Source organism: Tachypleus tridentatus, chromosome 2, assembly GCF_004210375.1.
Source record: "Tachypleus tridentatus isolate NWPU-2018 chromosome 2, ASM421037v1, whole genome shotgun sequence".
Taxonomy (NCBI): domain Eukaryota; kingdom Metazoa; phylum Arthropoda; class Merostomata; order Xiphosura; family Limulidae; genus Tachypleus; species Tachypleus tridentatus.
This window is the reverse complement of record NC_134826.1, coordinates 108,641,111-108,655,499: the sequence shown is the minus strand read 5'-3', so window position 1 is coordinate 108,655,499 and position 14,389 is coordinate 108,641,111. Positions and strand designations below refer to the sequence as shown.

General features: G+C 31.9%; 1 protein-coding gene across 3 annotated transcripts in view; it reads left to right on the top strand.

The window, feature by feature from the left end:
• The window catches only part of LOC143244814 (uncharacterized), a 55,888-nt gene that overhangs the window by 38,786 nt on the left and 2,713 nt on the right, over positions 1–14,389 (top strand). For all 3 annotated transcript variants that reach the window (XM_076490168.1, XM_076490170.1, XM_076490169.1), the window contains 6 exons: positions 3,062–3,240; positions 4,186–4,325; positions 5,957–6,102; positions 7,007–7,088; positions 8,121–8,271; positions 10,981–11,191. In XM_076490168.1, the coding sequence (XP_076346283.1) occupies positions 3,062–3,240; positions 4,186–4,325; positions 5,957–6,102; positions 7,007–7,088; positions 8,121–8,271; positions 10,981–11,191 (909 nt within the window). The remainder of the gene's footprint in view (positions 1–3,061; positions 3,241–4,185; positions 4,326–5,956; positions 6,103–7,006; positions 7,089–8,120; positions 8,272–10,980; positions 11,192–14,389) is intronic.

Here is a 14,389-nt window from a genome sequence, read left to right as displayed (position 1 = left end):
AAGCAACTTGTTTGAAGTATAAACCAGTTCTGCGAATTAGAGTTAAATTGAAGCACGCATACTTTCTTAAAAAAAAATACTGGTTATCTACTGATATTGTGTTTTTAAGAAAGAAACAAAAACAAATGGACTTTATTAACATCATTAATAAAAAATCTGTTTTAAATTATCGTGTTTATTAAATAAATTTATGAATCTGATCCTTACATTCCTATCGCAACATTTTTAATGCAAACTGTTAGGTGTAGCATTGAAAGTTACCTCAAAACATATTCAGACTAGTACAACTTTTATCGAAGTTACATCATCAAACTCTCTTCACTTGTGTCGTCTTTCTACAACTTGATCGAATTAGTGATATTTCTATGAATGAACTATCGTGACAGATGACCACAGAGTTCTTCCAGGAACGTTTTGTTGACCTTAAGTAATATTTGAAACATAGCAAAACACAACTCAATTAATAATTAGTTACACAAAAACTTTCATTGATAATTTACAAAACTTACAGTATGATTTTAATGTTTCATTCATTTAAGGTGCTGGTATGCATATTAAACAAAAATCAAACAAAACAGTTAAATCATATTAACAAACCTAAAATTATACTAGAGATTATTAGTGTTGTTACCTAGGGTTTGGTTAAATTCTCCATAATACATTCACTTAGAAAACCTGAGTAACTTTTCCTTTAAAGTAAAGATTAAGTTTTAGGTTGTATTATCTACTGTGGCTTTCAGTTCTAAATTAAGTAAGGCTCTAAAGAAAATAAATTCAGAAATATAACAATTTATTATTATGCTACAATAATGTTAGAAAACTTTGTAAATGCACGTGGTTTCTAGTGATAGAATGTTGTTGAAAAGAACGGACTTTAGATAAAGACAAATTTTTGTTTTATTCGGCTTTTAATAATCAGTTTATGAGAGATCCACATTTTTAATGTGACTGTCCAAGAGAGATTATCTCTATATATATTGTTACGTATTATAATTTACTTCAGACGTTTTTTCCAATTTATTATATTATGCATTACAAATTTAAATAACCGGAAATTTTAATTTAGAGGTTAATTAAGTGTCAATATATATAAAATTTATATTTGACAACAACAAGATATACATAATTTTCTCTCTTAATACAAATATATTTCAATATACAAACAACACAATTTACAATAATGTTATTATAAATAATGGTTTATATATAAGAGTTTTACAAAAAGTACTGAGTCTTCTACTTGGTCAAGAAATGAATCTTGTATCGACGGTTCACGAAGAGCAAACTAATTTTATGTTGATAAACATGTATACTTTTCTTGACAACTAGCCGCATACGTTTACAAGCTGAATTTTTCCCAATGAATATATCCAATGTCCTCGTAGAAGTAATAACGTCCGAAGTTCATTTTCTGAAGTTGAGCTGTTTGTAATGTTTAAAATCTATAAACTTTCCTGATCAAATATCTGTAGTTTTCCGATTAGTAAGCGTTTTTACAGTTATAACTTCCGAGGCTTCTTGTATACTAACTGCAGCAAACCAGCAATATTCTACTGTCTCTCCGAGTTGGTTGGTTGGTTACCTTTTATAAAGTGTAAGGCGAGGTTCTCGAAAGTTAAGTTGGCAATAATACTAGCAGTCACTAGTATTTTACATACAAACATAATACATTGTTGATTCTTACGCTCGAGAATCTTCTAGAAAGTTAGAGAATTTTCGCAATACATATTTGACAATGCAAGTTACGTGTGTTTCTAAATATATATTGAACGAAACAAACATCGATATTAAAACAGATATATAATAGTAAATCCATCACAATATTAAAAAAATACTACACCAAACGTTTTTGTCTTAAGACAAACTAAACTATAGAAACAAACTAAACTATAGAAACAAACTAAACACTTCACCGCATGGCTTACATCTCGAAACTGCAATCAGAGTCTTGTTAACTTCTAGATCATTCTCCTGTTTCTCTTATAAAATCGACAAAAGTTCCATTGGATTATTTCTCAAAATTTCTCTAACAGGGCTGCTGAGAACTGATTATGTTTAAAACGTTTGTTTTCGGCGTCAAACTTTTAGTGGGTGGGCAGAGCACAGATAACCTTTTGTGTAGTTTTGTGCTTAATAAAAAACAACATCAAACTTTTAATGCTTCAGAAATAACTAAACATATTAAAAAAGGAGATACAAATTAAACTAGGTTGTCATACCTAAATAACCACACAATATGAATGGCGAGGCAGCAGGTGCGATTTTTGTTTTGTCCAACAAATACAGCTCATTTCTCGCACAAGAGACGAGACCAAAAGATAAGCCTAATGAAGAAATAAATGTCCAGAGCCAAGTTTACTTTCTACAATAACTCACTGCTAGTGCTTAAAACGTAAAATTCACTATCTAACCATATAATATCTATTTGAATTCATTTCATTAGGTAAAGCTTCCCGTAAAAGGTTTACAGACTAATTCACTTTTCTAATCCGAAATAATTTTTAGTCGGGAACCAATATTCGAGAATAGGTTCCCTTACATATTTTAAAATAACCAAAATTCCGTCAGTTACAAGTCAAACATTTGTTAGCAAACTTTTCAAAAAACAGTCCAATGAATTTTTATTTACACTGAAAAAGTCATGCATAATGTGATAACTCACTTGTTATAGCTTTATTGCCTAAGTGATCTTATGGCATAAAGAAGGCACTAACTCGTAAACAGTGAAGATGAGTTGAGTTTATCTTTAATAAATAAACTTTAAAGCCATTGGAAAGTGATATTTATTAACGATATAATCATCTAAGTATACTTTAACTCTGAAGGCTAAGCACTGTGTTGCATCTTTAGATAGCTACAGATCCAGTATAACTATTATATTCCGTGTTCACAGATTCTACATCTGATAGCTGAGGCAAACTCTCTGTGATTTAACTTTTCACAAATTTAGAAGAACTGCAAGTGATAAAAGAAATATAGTAATTGCAACAAACATAAAATATTGAGTAGAGTAATAAAAGTTCAGCAAGAACGAACCATGATGAAGTATTTCTTATTTTAGTTCAGATGCGCTGTGAATCCACTTCAATGATCGTTATTCTGAAGGTCGCCACACCGTTTAATGGAAAAGTTTATTCTGTGGATCATTCTCTTGAATGCTTCGCTGTAACTGCTGCAGACACTGGAGAGATCTCCTTGACTATTCCTCTACATGGAAAGAAATGTGGAACTAGAAATATGGTACAAATTAATTTTCTATACTTTAAGATTCACCAGTTTGAATTATTCTCTATGAATGAATGGGAAAATATTAAAAACATGTGTCAGTGATTTTATTGGAAGTATTTTAAAATATTACAGAATTGAAATGGACACTTCATGCCTTGAAAAGTATTTCTTGTACCTCATTATATCAAATAAAGTTAAAAATCAGAAGAATGTCAGAAATAAATAGGTATCTAGAATACCAGTTTTTTGAGTCCGATGCTCTGTATTCGAGAGTTGGTCGAGGATTCATTTTTAACATATTTGCTCTCTTTACAAATAGCACAGGCAAAATTACTTGTTCCTTCTCATTGCATTAATGTTCAGCCTTATTATAGGCTATTTTTGGCTTAGACATTTATATTGTAATTCGCCAGTACATGATGAGTACATGGCTTAATGACTAGAACTTTTTTATAAGTTTTGGAAACAATCTGAGCTGTGTGTTGTATAAAAATACAAACTACACTAGAACAGTTGGTTAATAGACGATTTTGTTAGTCAGTTTATCTGTTATTGTCAACTAGTTAGTTCAGTTTTGAGAATAATTTAATAAATAGATACATAAAGTACCGCATGAAAAAATTAGAAAGTAACTAGAATGTTGGTGTTAGCTGCTACCTTGAACTCAGACCAATCAGTGAGCATTAGTTAAACTAAGTGAAGAAGTGTCAGTAGAAACAATACGTTTTTGTTATTATTAAATGGACTGTAGTTTGTATTATCTTCTTACCCAGTAATCAAAAGAACCGGTCAAACAGTATGAAAAGTTATATCATTTGGTTACAGATAGAAGAACTAGATAAAATGCATTAATTGTGGTATGAGGTTATAAAATTTGTATTTAAAAAAAAAATAAAACCCACGTTACTTGCATTTTTCTTGACAATGGGCGGTATAATTGTATTTTATTTGTTATAGGGAAACGGAACATTCACTAATAGCGTGATAGTTCAACATCATCCCTATATATTAAGATCAAGCGATCGTCGAATTGAAGTTGCATGCGATTATGATGAAATCACTACTCGAGTGAGAGGAGGAAAGGAAATCACGGAGGAGTAAGTGGTGGCATTAGTTGTATTCTATTAAACAGCTTGTTTTATTGTTAAGCAAAGAGATACACAATGAGCTGTTTGTGCAGTGAAATTTTGTTTTTAACATTATAAGCTTTCAGACTTACCACTGAGCCTCTAGGGAGAGAACATAACTAAATACTCTGATTAAAAAGAAAACTTTATATAAAATGCTTTTCATGATTTGTAAAATTTGTGTTTTGATATTTTTTTACCTATTCTCGTGGTAAACAACAAGGTAATAGCAGTGTTAGGTATGTTTATAATAATATTTTACACAACTCTTCAATGTCTTTAAATCTTCGAAAATTTCCACATCAATCCAAAATATAACAATATTTCCAAATATAGGCCTAGAATTTACACTTGATAGAATATTTTATGTAGGATAAACTTCTATATGAAAGTACTTTTAAGACAAAATCAGAACAACAGAGTGAGCAGAGACATTGCAAAATAGCAGAATAAATTGTAGAATAAATAAATAGAAAAAATATATTTGGGGCAAATATTTTAACAAAATAATTCTGTTACTTGGTGTTTCGGCCGTGTGAACTTTACTCGTGGACGGTCACCAACACCACTGTTGATAAGTGAATAACAGGACTTGTTTACATCAAAAACAACAAAACTAGACAAATATAAAGAAACCAGTAGATATATTTCATAAAAACGTGTTTTAATAATCTTATACAACATCAGGTGTGTCACGTCACATCATGCGTGATTTCTCAAAACAGTAGGAGTCATAAAACCCAAAATGCATTTATCCAGTTCCAATACTGTCTGTCCATTACGATTTTAGTAACGGAGGTGAAAGTTGGCCGTGAGGGCAGTACCGTGAAAGCTTACAAGATGTGGTGAATGTTGGTTTTATAAGCAGAAAGTAAAAACGTAGTGCGAGATCACCTAGCAAAGTGCATAAAATCTACCATGAAAGTAAAAATATAAATTCAGTTTTAAATTTAAGTAATTTCCGAATTAAGCTATTTTCTGTTATATCACCAATTATTTAAGAAACCAAGAAGTGTTTTTTTCAGTTTTGTTGTCTATACATTTCAGTTTGTACTTCCAGTAGATAGGCTAACAACAATATTAGATTATACTTTTGTCGCTAATCCACAAGGCATAAATACCATTGCTGAAACGTAGTGTTATCAAAATATACTGGATTCTCTATGTATTGGAAGTCCTTAATGCAGATTATTTTTGCCAATAACTATTCTATGAATACGCGAAGAATTCATTTTATGAATTATCTTAATTTTGACTGACTCGCGAAGAAATTTACCGACTTTTGATAGCATTAACTGCATATTGTTTGCCTCTGTTAGTGAAGTTTGATTTTGTAAAATTTGTTTATTTCAGTTAATTATGAAATATGAGGTTAGGGTATACTACGGGTGGGGTGGTAGTACTTCCCCGTCATTTCCGACGGGCTATATGCTAGGTGTTAGTATTTTTCACTTTTGGTATAACATGTGAACTATTAATGTACGTCACAGTTTTGGAAATCATTCCTTTAAGTTTTATTAAACTTTAAAAGAAATTGTGTCACTCTGTAAAGGAATGGAGTAATTAGAATACGATTTTATACAAGTAAATATTTATTACAGAGAGTTTCAAAGCTTAACACAGGTAGTCACAGGATTAGCACCAACACCGTCTGTCCGCCTTCGTGTTGTGAATGGTTCAGGTTCTGATATCAAAGGAGTAGACCTCGGAGAACCTTTATATTTGAAAGTCGAAATGCTAGATGAAAGTAAGTTATTAAACACTGTTATTTAGTATATAACTTGCCATTTTTACACTGTTTAGTTAATATTAGTTCAAAGTGCATGATATTCATATTTTTGCAAGTTATATTAATGAATGTTAGGGTGTATCAACTTTGTTCTTTGTTTCAAGTAAATTTTCTTACGGAATATAAACTTGGGGTCTGTATAAAGTAATTTGATTTCATATCTGTTTAAACTATATTATTTGGTAACTCTTCAAGCTGTGCCAACACATTATTTGATATTTTTTCTTTAAAGTACTGCAACTGAGTTATTATTGTTTGTTATTAATCACAAAGCTACACGATGAGGTATTGAAACACGAATTTTAGCGTTAGGAGCCCTCGGATTTGCAGCTGAGTTACTTACGGGTATTAAACAATCAGTCACATAAACATTGTGTGTAATAATAGTATGTTAAGCCAGAACAACTTAGTATTCGTCTACAGTGAATAAACTTATTTTTTATTACGACATACATGTAATATATGCTCTGATGTGTGGACTGCCATGGACAGTAAACAAGAGACAGAATAGCTTTACAGGATTTTGTTTGCAAATACATTTTTCCTTACTGTACCACGGTGGCGCTCCCGCATTATCCGAGGTTTCTCTCTCAGCCTTCACACAGACATTTAGAAGATGCTTCTTTCTAGAATGTTTACAAAAGCTATTTGCACTTCTTGATGGCAAAGAAGTATTTGAAATACATTAATTTCTATACTACCTCATAAGAAGGTATATATATGCAAATACAGCATCGTAACTTCGTTGCTTTGGGTTTTCTAAATACAAAATATGTATTAGTTTTCTTGAATAATTTTTAGCAATATTATGTCAGAGATACACGAATTTTCATGGTCAATTTTGCTTTTCTAAACATCTCAGGTGTGTTTGGTATTTTTGGGAGTGGCCTTGTTGCCCGAAGTGGCGATGAATCAGATATGATTCTTTTGATAGATGATCAAGGGTAAGTGTTCTGTTCTTATATTATCTTTTTTATTAGACTTACTCATTGTTGAAATGCTGTTGATAGTATTAGAAGAATGCAGTGTAACTATAATTGACTTGAGTTTCAATATTTGATCACATCTCCAACTGCGATAAATAAAATAATTTCCTTGATAGCGTACTAAATCGACTTTTCTTGACTTTTCTTTTTTATTTTATATGAAATATGGCTCCAACACCTTTTTCTAACTTTCATAAAAATCACTTCAATTGTATTTTGCTTTTATTGTTGTTAAGATGCATATGTAATGTTCAATTACTATAAATTGTACTACTTTTCTATCGATGTACAATATGTTTTACAGAGAGTGTATTTTCTCTAACATAAGAAAAATACCATGTTCGAAATGAGAATCATACCTCCTACTTATTTATTCAAGAAACAAGAAATGTTGTGATCAGAAGTAAGTAAAATAATGATGGGAAATATCAAGATGTAACAGTCTCTTGAGAAAAACCGCATCCAAATAATTAATCCCAGACCATGGAAGTAGTCAACTGTGAATTACTTTGCTGATGAGATAAATATAGACACTAAGTTCAATAATAGAAAATATATATATATATATACTACAGGTTTAGTTATTGGAGAAACGTCCCCCATTTTAACGAATGAAGACAGAATATTAATTAAGGAAACTGTCAACAGTTTGATCACCTGACGAATGTCTTTGTGGTCAGGTAAAAAGAAGACCGAATGTTAATAACAAAGACGTTAATAGATTAAGTCATGAATAGGTTGTTGTTGTGGTCTAAAGAATAAGAACCGAAACGTAATACTAGATAAAGTTAATATTTAATTATTGCATTGTGATTTAGGGTTAGAAAACGAACGTTACTCTGGTTGTACGTGTCTCCATCGTTCTAGTATTCTTAAATATTTACGTTTTTTTAAATTAAACTAAAAATACACTTTATATAAAATATTCAATGACTTTCCCAAAGCAGTTTGTACTACATCCCTTTATTTCGAAATTTCTCAAATGTTAAGGTGTCCCGTTGAACCTGAAGTTTTCCCAGCCTTACTTCCAGACCCGGAAACCAAGTCATTAATGACGCCATTCCAGGCTTTTAAGTTCGCGTCCGACAGTACAGTAAAATTTCAGCTGACTGTATCTTTCTGTCTTGAAGCCTGCACTCCAGTAAGTACAGATACTGAATCATAATAGTTACTGTATTAACCTTTTCTGTACAACATATCTTGGACTGACCTATTCGAAGATTTAATTAGTTCATTTCAACTGTAGCCCTTCACTGGCTTAGTGGTATGTCTGCGGACTTACAAAGCTAAAAACCGGGTTTCGATACCCATGGTGGAGAGAGCACAGATAGACCATTGTGTAGCTTTGTGCTTAATTCAATACAACAACAACTTTTCAACTGTAGCTTTTACTTTATTTAATTGTGAAAGAACTACCTAAAATTCAGTCACCTATATCACTATGTGTTTTTATAGAAGCCACTATATAATTGTTCAGGTTAAAGGTTGCTTCTCAACTATAAATCTAGCAAACAGGAAGAAAAACATATTGTGATATATATGACTGAATTTTAGACATGAAATTTACGTGTGTTTAACATTATATACTATAATACAGCTCTAGCGAGCAACACACCTAAATTTCATCTTATTACGTAACTCGGGAGCTTTACAATTAATTTATCGAAATACTAAAAAGTAATTAGATAAATGAAAGCTATAAGCAGAATATCGGTCTCTGTTCACATTTTATTTGTGACAATGAGTCTGTGTTGTGCGTTATGTTCGATAGTTATTTATAATGCAAATTTACACCACAAGATAACCACTATATAACCACGAGTTTTATTAGAAGAAATAACCAGAAGAACCCTGCCCTCTGAAGGAAACTAAGAAAAACCTGTCAATAATAGTATTATCAGTTAACCACTGTGGTATTTACAAAACCGCAAGTCATTTAATTTTGTCAATAATAGTTTAAGTATTTTTTATAATATTGATATTTTTTCATAAACTGATACATAGTGAAATATTTATTATCAAATACAATAATATACGTTACTTAAAACAAATTATAGATTATTATAAAAAGAAATATTTTATGGACTCTATGAACCTTACCAAAAATCACGTAAACGTTTCATATCTCATATATTTCACTCGAAATTTAATTATATTTCTACAGGCATTTATAATAAAGTTAATCCACTTATTGTGTATAACTGAATGAGATAAAATATTAGGTCGGCCAAACATTGGAGATATCTTGCCATTTGTTTATATTGACTTATGCTGCTGAAATATGATTTTATTTATAGCTATTTATATTCTGCGCAATAACTAAGAAATTATATTTTTGTAATATCAAACTAATATAATTATTACTGTCTGAAGCATAGTCTAGCGGCAAGCGTGCTTAGATGCAAATTAAAGGCTCATTATTCGAGGGGTGATGCCTTAAAGAGGGTGCTATAAAAATGTTTGTGTTTTTTTCTTATAGCAAAGCCACATTATGCTATCTGCTAAACCCACCGAGAGGAATCGAACCCCTGATTTTAGCGTTGTAAATCCGAAGACATACCGCTGTACTACCGGGGCGCACTATAAAAATGACAATCAATACCGTTATTTTTCTTTCACAGAAACGTTATAAATCTTGCGGTGGCGATTTACTAGTAGTCATTAGTTTAAAATCATGAACTGTACTTGAGCTCTAGAATGTGTCTGACCTGATGTTTCATTTTTATGCCGCACAAAAAGTTGTTCAACTTGAAAATTACAATGAATAAAATATAAGAATACTTATCTGGTATTAAATACTAAATTATAATAAAGAACGAGACATTAAAAAGTAGCCTAAGCAACTGGTATGACAGGAACAGTATACATTTTTTATCATTTCATAATAATAGTTTAACTTCAGTTTTAATCTGGGAACCTTAGAGCTTTAATTTTGAGTATTACATAATTTATTGATCTCAAAATAAATGTTTTCTACTTCACCAGCTACCAGCTAGAATTGTGATGGATTCATGTCTTAGTGTACAATTTTTTGTGATATGACTAAAATCGATAACTTAAACACAAGATTGGATGAATATATATGACACACGCATTAGAAAAACAACAAAAACCAATTGCCGAACCACACGAAAACGCGTATTTGCACAATGTTTAATGTCAATGTGCGAAAGGAATGGTTAAGTTAGAAAGTATAAATGAGCAAGAGTTTCCTTCTGTTCTATATGGATACACAAAGTCTTGAAACGAAGCACCCTTGAAATATCCCTCCAAAAGTTTCATAGAATTGATTATTTCTGTTATTTTTCATTAAAAAATCTGAACACTACTGTACCAGACTGTCGAGCAATAATTTAAAATTTATTGTTGTTTTACTGTTTTAGAACATAGTTTTAAATTTCCAAAAGTCAGTTTGGAGTTGTTTTGTAAACATCAGTTTGCCCATCATTTTCAGCTCTCAAACAGAGCACAATATATTTCAAGCTTTATCAAGCTAGGCGCCACTTTTTTCTCCAAATATATAAGGGAAAAAAAAAAAAAATGTATGTCCAGCGGAGTTCGGAGTGATACACTAGAACTTAATCCCTTTAGATACGCTCTACCTTTTTATCTTGAATCTAGTCGGCAGTTTAAAGCGTGTCCATGAAATTCTGCTGCATTTGTTGAAGGTTTTTTGACACGTGAATTACTTTAAGAATGAAAACAACTTGGACGGGAACTTTGCAATAATAGAAAGACGGACGAACAGGTGAAGAATCATGTATTCTTAACCTCTTACATGATGTCCTGTACGGTATAGTTACAAAAAATAATAAGTGATGTTTCGTATCTGTTTTTACTTGTACTGTAGGTCGAATGCAATAATAGAACTGCACAGAAAGTGGCCCAGTCGTATGGTAGGCGGCGTCGTTCAGCTTCCCAAGCAGATCTTAGTATATTTAACATTCAGGCCGGAGACGTGGTCAGTGACGTCACTATGGAAAGTACTTTATTCGTTGTGAGTAACCTAAACTCTTCATGGAAAGAAGAAGAAACTGAACAGGTGTCTGAGACAAGAAAAGGTGAGGAATTTTTGCTAAGGAAAGACTGCGTCTCAGAATGATTTATCTTCATACATTATTTCCATTAATGTAATTAACATATTATATAATTGGTTTTTAAAAATCCTCTTTTATTGAATATCTGTTGAGCATCAAACACTAGACCTATTAATTAACTGAAAATCAAATGTAGCTTTCTACGCAAAACATATGACCACTCACTACCAACTCTTTACCAACGAACAGTGAAATTGATCGTAACCTTATAACGCCTCCTATCTAAACTGGTGAACATGTTCAGTGACGGGTTTCTATAAAATTTTAGGTAGAACGCCCTCACCATACGGTCATACCAGGCGCATTTAATTAAGAAGATTGGAAAAAGTTTTAGAAGAACACTTGGTGAATAATAAGAGTAACTATAACGTGTAAAAGTGGAATCATAAAGTGTTGTGACGAATGAAAGCATAATGTTTCTAAAAGCAATTTGAGCAGTATATGCAGTAAATAATGACAGTGGAATATTAGGCCTAAAAGTGTAAGCAAAATATGCAATGAATAATGATAATATATATTACATGAAGAAGTGTCAGCATAATGTACAGTGAATAATAATATTCAACGTCACATGAAAATGTTTTAGCCCAATATACAGTTTTTATTTATAGCAAAGTGTTTGTTACATGGAGAAGCGTAACTAGAATGCACTATTAATGATGAAAGCAGGATGTTGCACGAGAAGTGTTAATAGAATTCATGAGAGTACAGTGTTATTATTTAAACATAATTGATAGGTTATCTAGTAACTTGTATTTTCCAAGTTTCACCAATACAACATAAAGAAAGAAAGAACATCAGGATTTTGACCTCGTATCTTACACGTTACTTGTTACAAACGACGCCTAGCAGCTTTTCGACAACTAGATATTGCTTCCTTGGTTACTGATGCGAAACGACGAATTTCACGACAAAAACAGCACCCATGGAAGCTCACAAAACATTTCCTTTCTCAGAACATTTTAGAAAACACATTTTATGCTTCATAGCTTCTAGTTCAGAAGTGCATAAACTTCCTTAGTTGGGAAATTAGGTTTTTCTTGTCAACTCTTGTAACAATCAGTAATAAAATTTCTTCAGGTAAAACATTGTATCTCAAAAGTGTTAGAGTTTGCTTCACTGAAAATGTGCATTCTCCAGCTGAAATACAGTATTATCGACTTTCATTGGAACTGATATTGGTGATTATTAAACATGAGTTGACACACATATTTTATGAATATTACTTAACTTCTCCCAAAGCTCCATAATATAATACCAAAAAACTGAAATGTTTGAATAGTTTCTCTGTGCATGTGAACAGACTTTAATTGGAGATACAAGATAAAGTTGAAATGATTTTCTTTCAACATCAGATACAAAACTAAACACAACTGTTTATAGCGTGGAAATATGTTGAAGAAGCGTAATTTAAATTAGGTTCAAACTTAAAAGAACAGATAATTCTTACTATAGATGACAGAAAGACAATAACATATTTTATCCTCTTACTTAAAATTAGGTTGAAAGTGAAAGTGTGAAGATTCGTCAGTTATTTGGAATGTTTGACACTGCGTACCTTCTTAAGAATTATTATTTTGAGAATTTTATTGTTATTTACACATAATATATCTGCAGACAATATTTTGAAACCAACTTTGTGCAAATGTTATTTTGTGAGCAAAAGTGGTGGTGTGCCTACGGACTCCCACCGCTAGAAACCGAGTTTTGATACCCGTGGTGGGCACAGCACAGATAGCTTTGTGTTCCATTAAAAAACAAACAAACAAAACATTCTTTATTTTCAGAAAAAAAAGTTCGAAAACATTTTTCGTGAAGCATTTCTATGTTACATGTTGTATAGATTCTGTAGACATGCACGATAAGCAGGTGATATCAAGAACACCCAGCAAGATAAACATGTACACATTTGTAGCGTGTATGTATGGAAATCAAAACAGTTTTCTGCTTTCTTGTGTAAAATAGTTTGATTTTCTAACTGATTATTAAGACATATTTGGGATTTGACAAGGCAGCTCTAAACGAAACTCATTTAGTACACTTACTCGTTTCAAGGTTTTGTTTGTTTTTGAATTTCGCGCAAAGCTACTCGAGGGCTATCTGCGCTAACCGTCCCTAATTTAGCAGTGTAATACTACAGGGAAGGCAGTTAATCATCGCGAACTCTTGGTTTACTCTTTTACCAACAAATAATAGGATTGATCGTAACACGACTAAAAAGGCGAGCATGTTTGGTGCGACGGAGATGCGAACCCGCGACCATCAGATTACGAGTCTCACGCCTTAACCCACCTGGCCATGCCGGGCCATTTGAAGTTAAGACCGTAGTAATGCAACCCTTTCTGTTATATTATGTAATGCACCTCATGGAGGATGACGCCATTATAATCTTATTCTCATATCCGTAAAATAAAACTAAAAACACGTACGTTTTCATACTGAAATTCTGCAGTTGACTGTAGGAAATTATTTAGGATATGAAAAAAGGTAAAAGGAAGGTGGTTGAACTAGACGCCGGTTTTTTGTTGTTGTTTTTGTGTATTTGTGTATTTTGGTGTTATATTGTCCTAACACTTTAGCAGATTACATATTATCCACACTTCTATCCAACAAAGCATAATTATTACACGCTCACCCACTCGAACTTGAAAATTAAGAAGATTTAAAGTGACTCTGAGGTGATCTTGAAGAATTTAACAATCTATTTGCAATCTTGATACTATAATCAATAAGAGCTTAGGTAGAAATCCGACATCCTGAGGCAGTGTAACTGAATAAATCTGAATATAAAATTGTATTAATAAAACCTCTTTAAGATGTGCTTACATGTAAAATAAAAATTAATGAATTATTGGATACTGCAATTCATCTGGGCATAGCGAAGGGTCAACCCAAATGTCAGAAAAACAAGTTTCCCCTCTTCCCATGTCTCTGTAAACCTTTAAGTTCAGCTATTGTTCGCTTGAATGCGAATATGGAATTAAAATGTATGATAATTCCACTGTGGCAATGCTTATAACCGAGTTTTTGTTTTTTAAAATACTTAACTTGTCCGTCCCTTATAATTTCTTTGGCTCTGAATGGTATTTATTTTTTTCCTTTTTTGTGGTTTATGATGCTTTTTAACATAAATCCTGGGGTGTCTAAAATGAAAGATTTAAA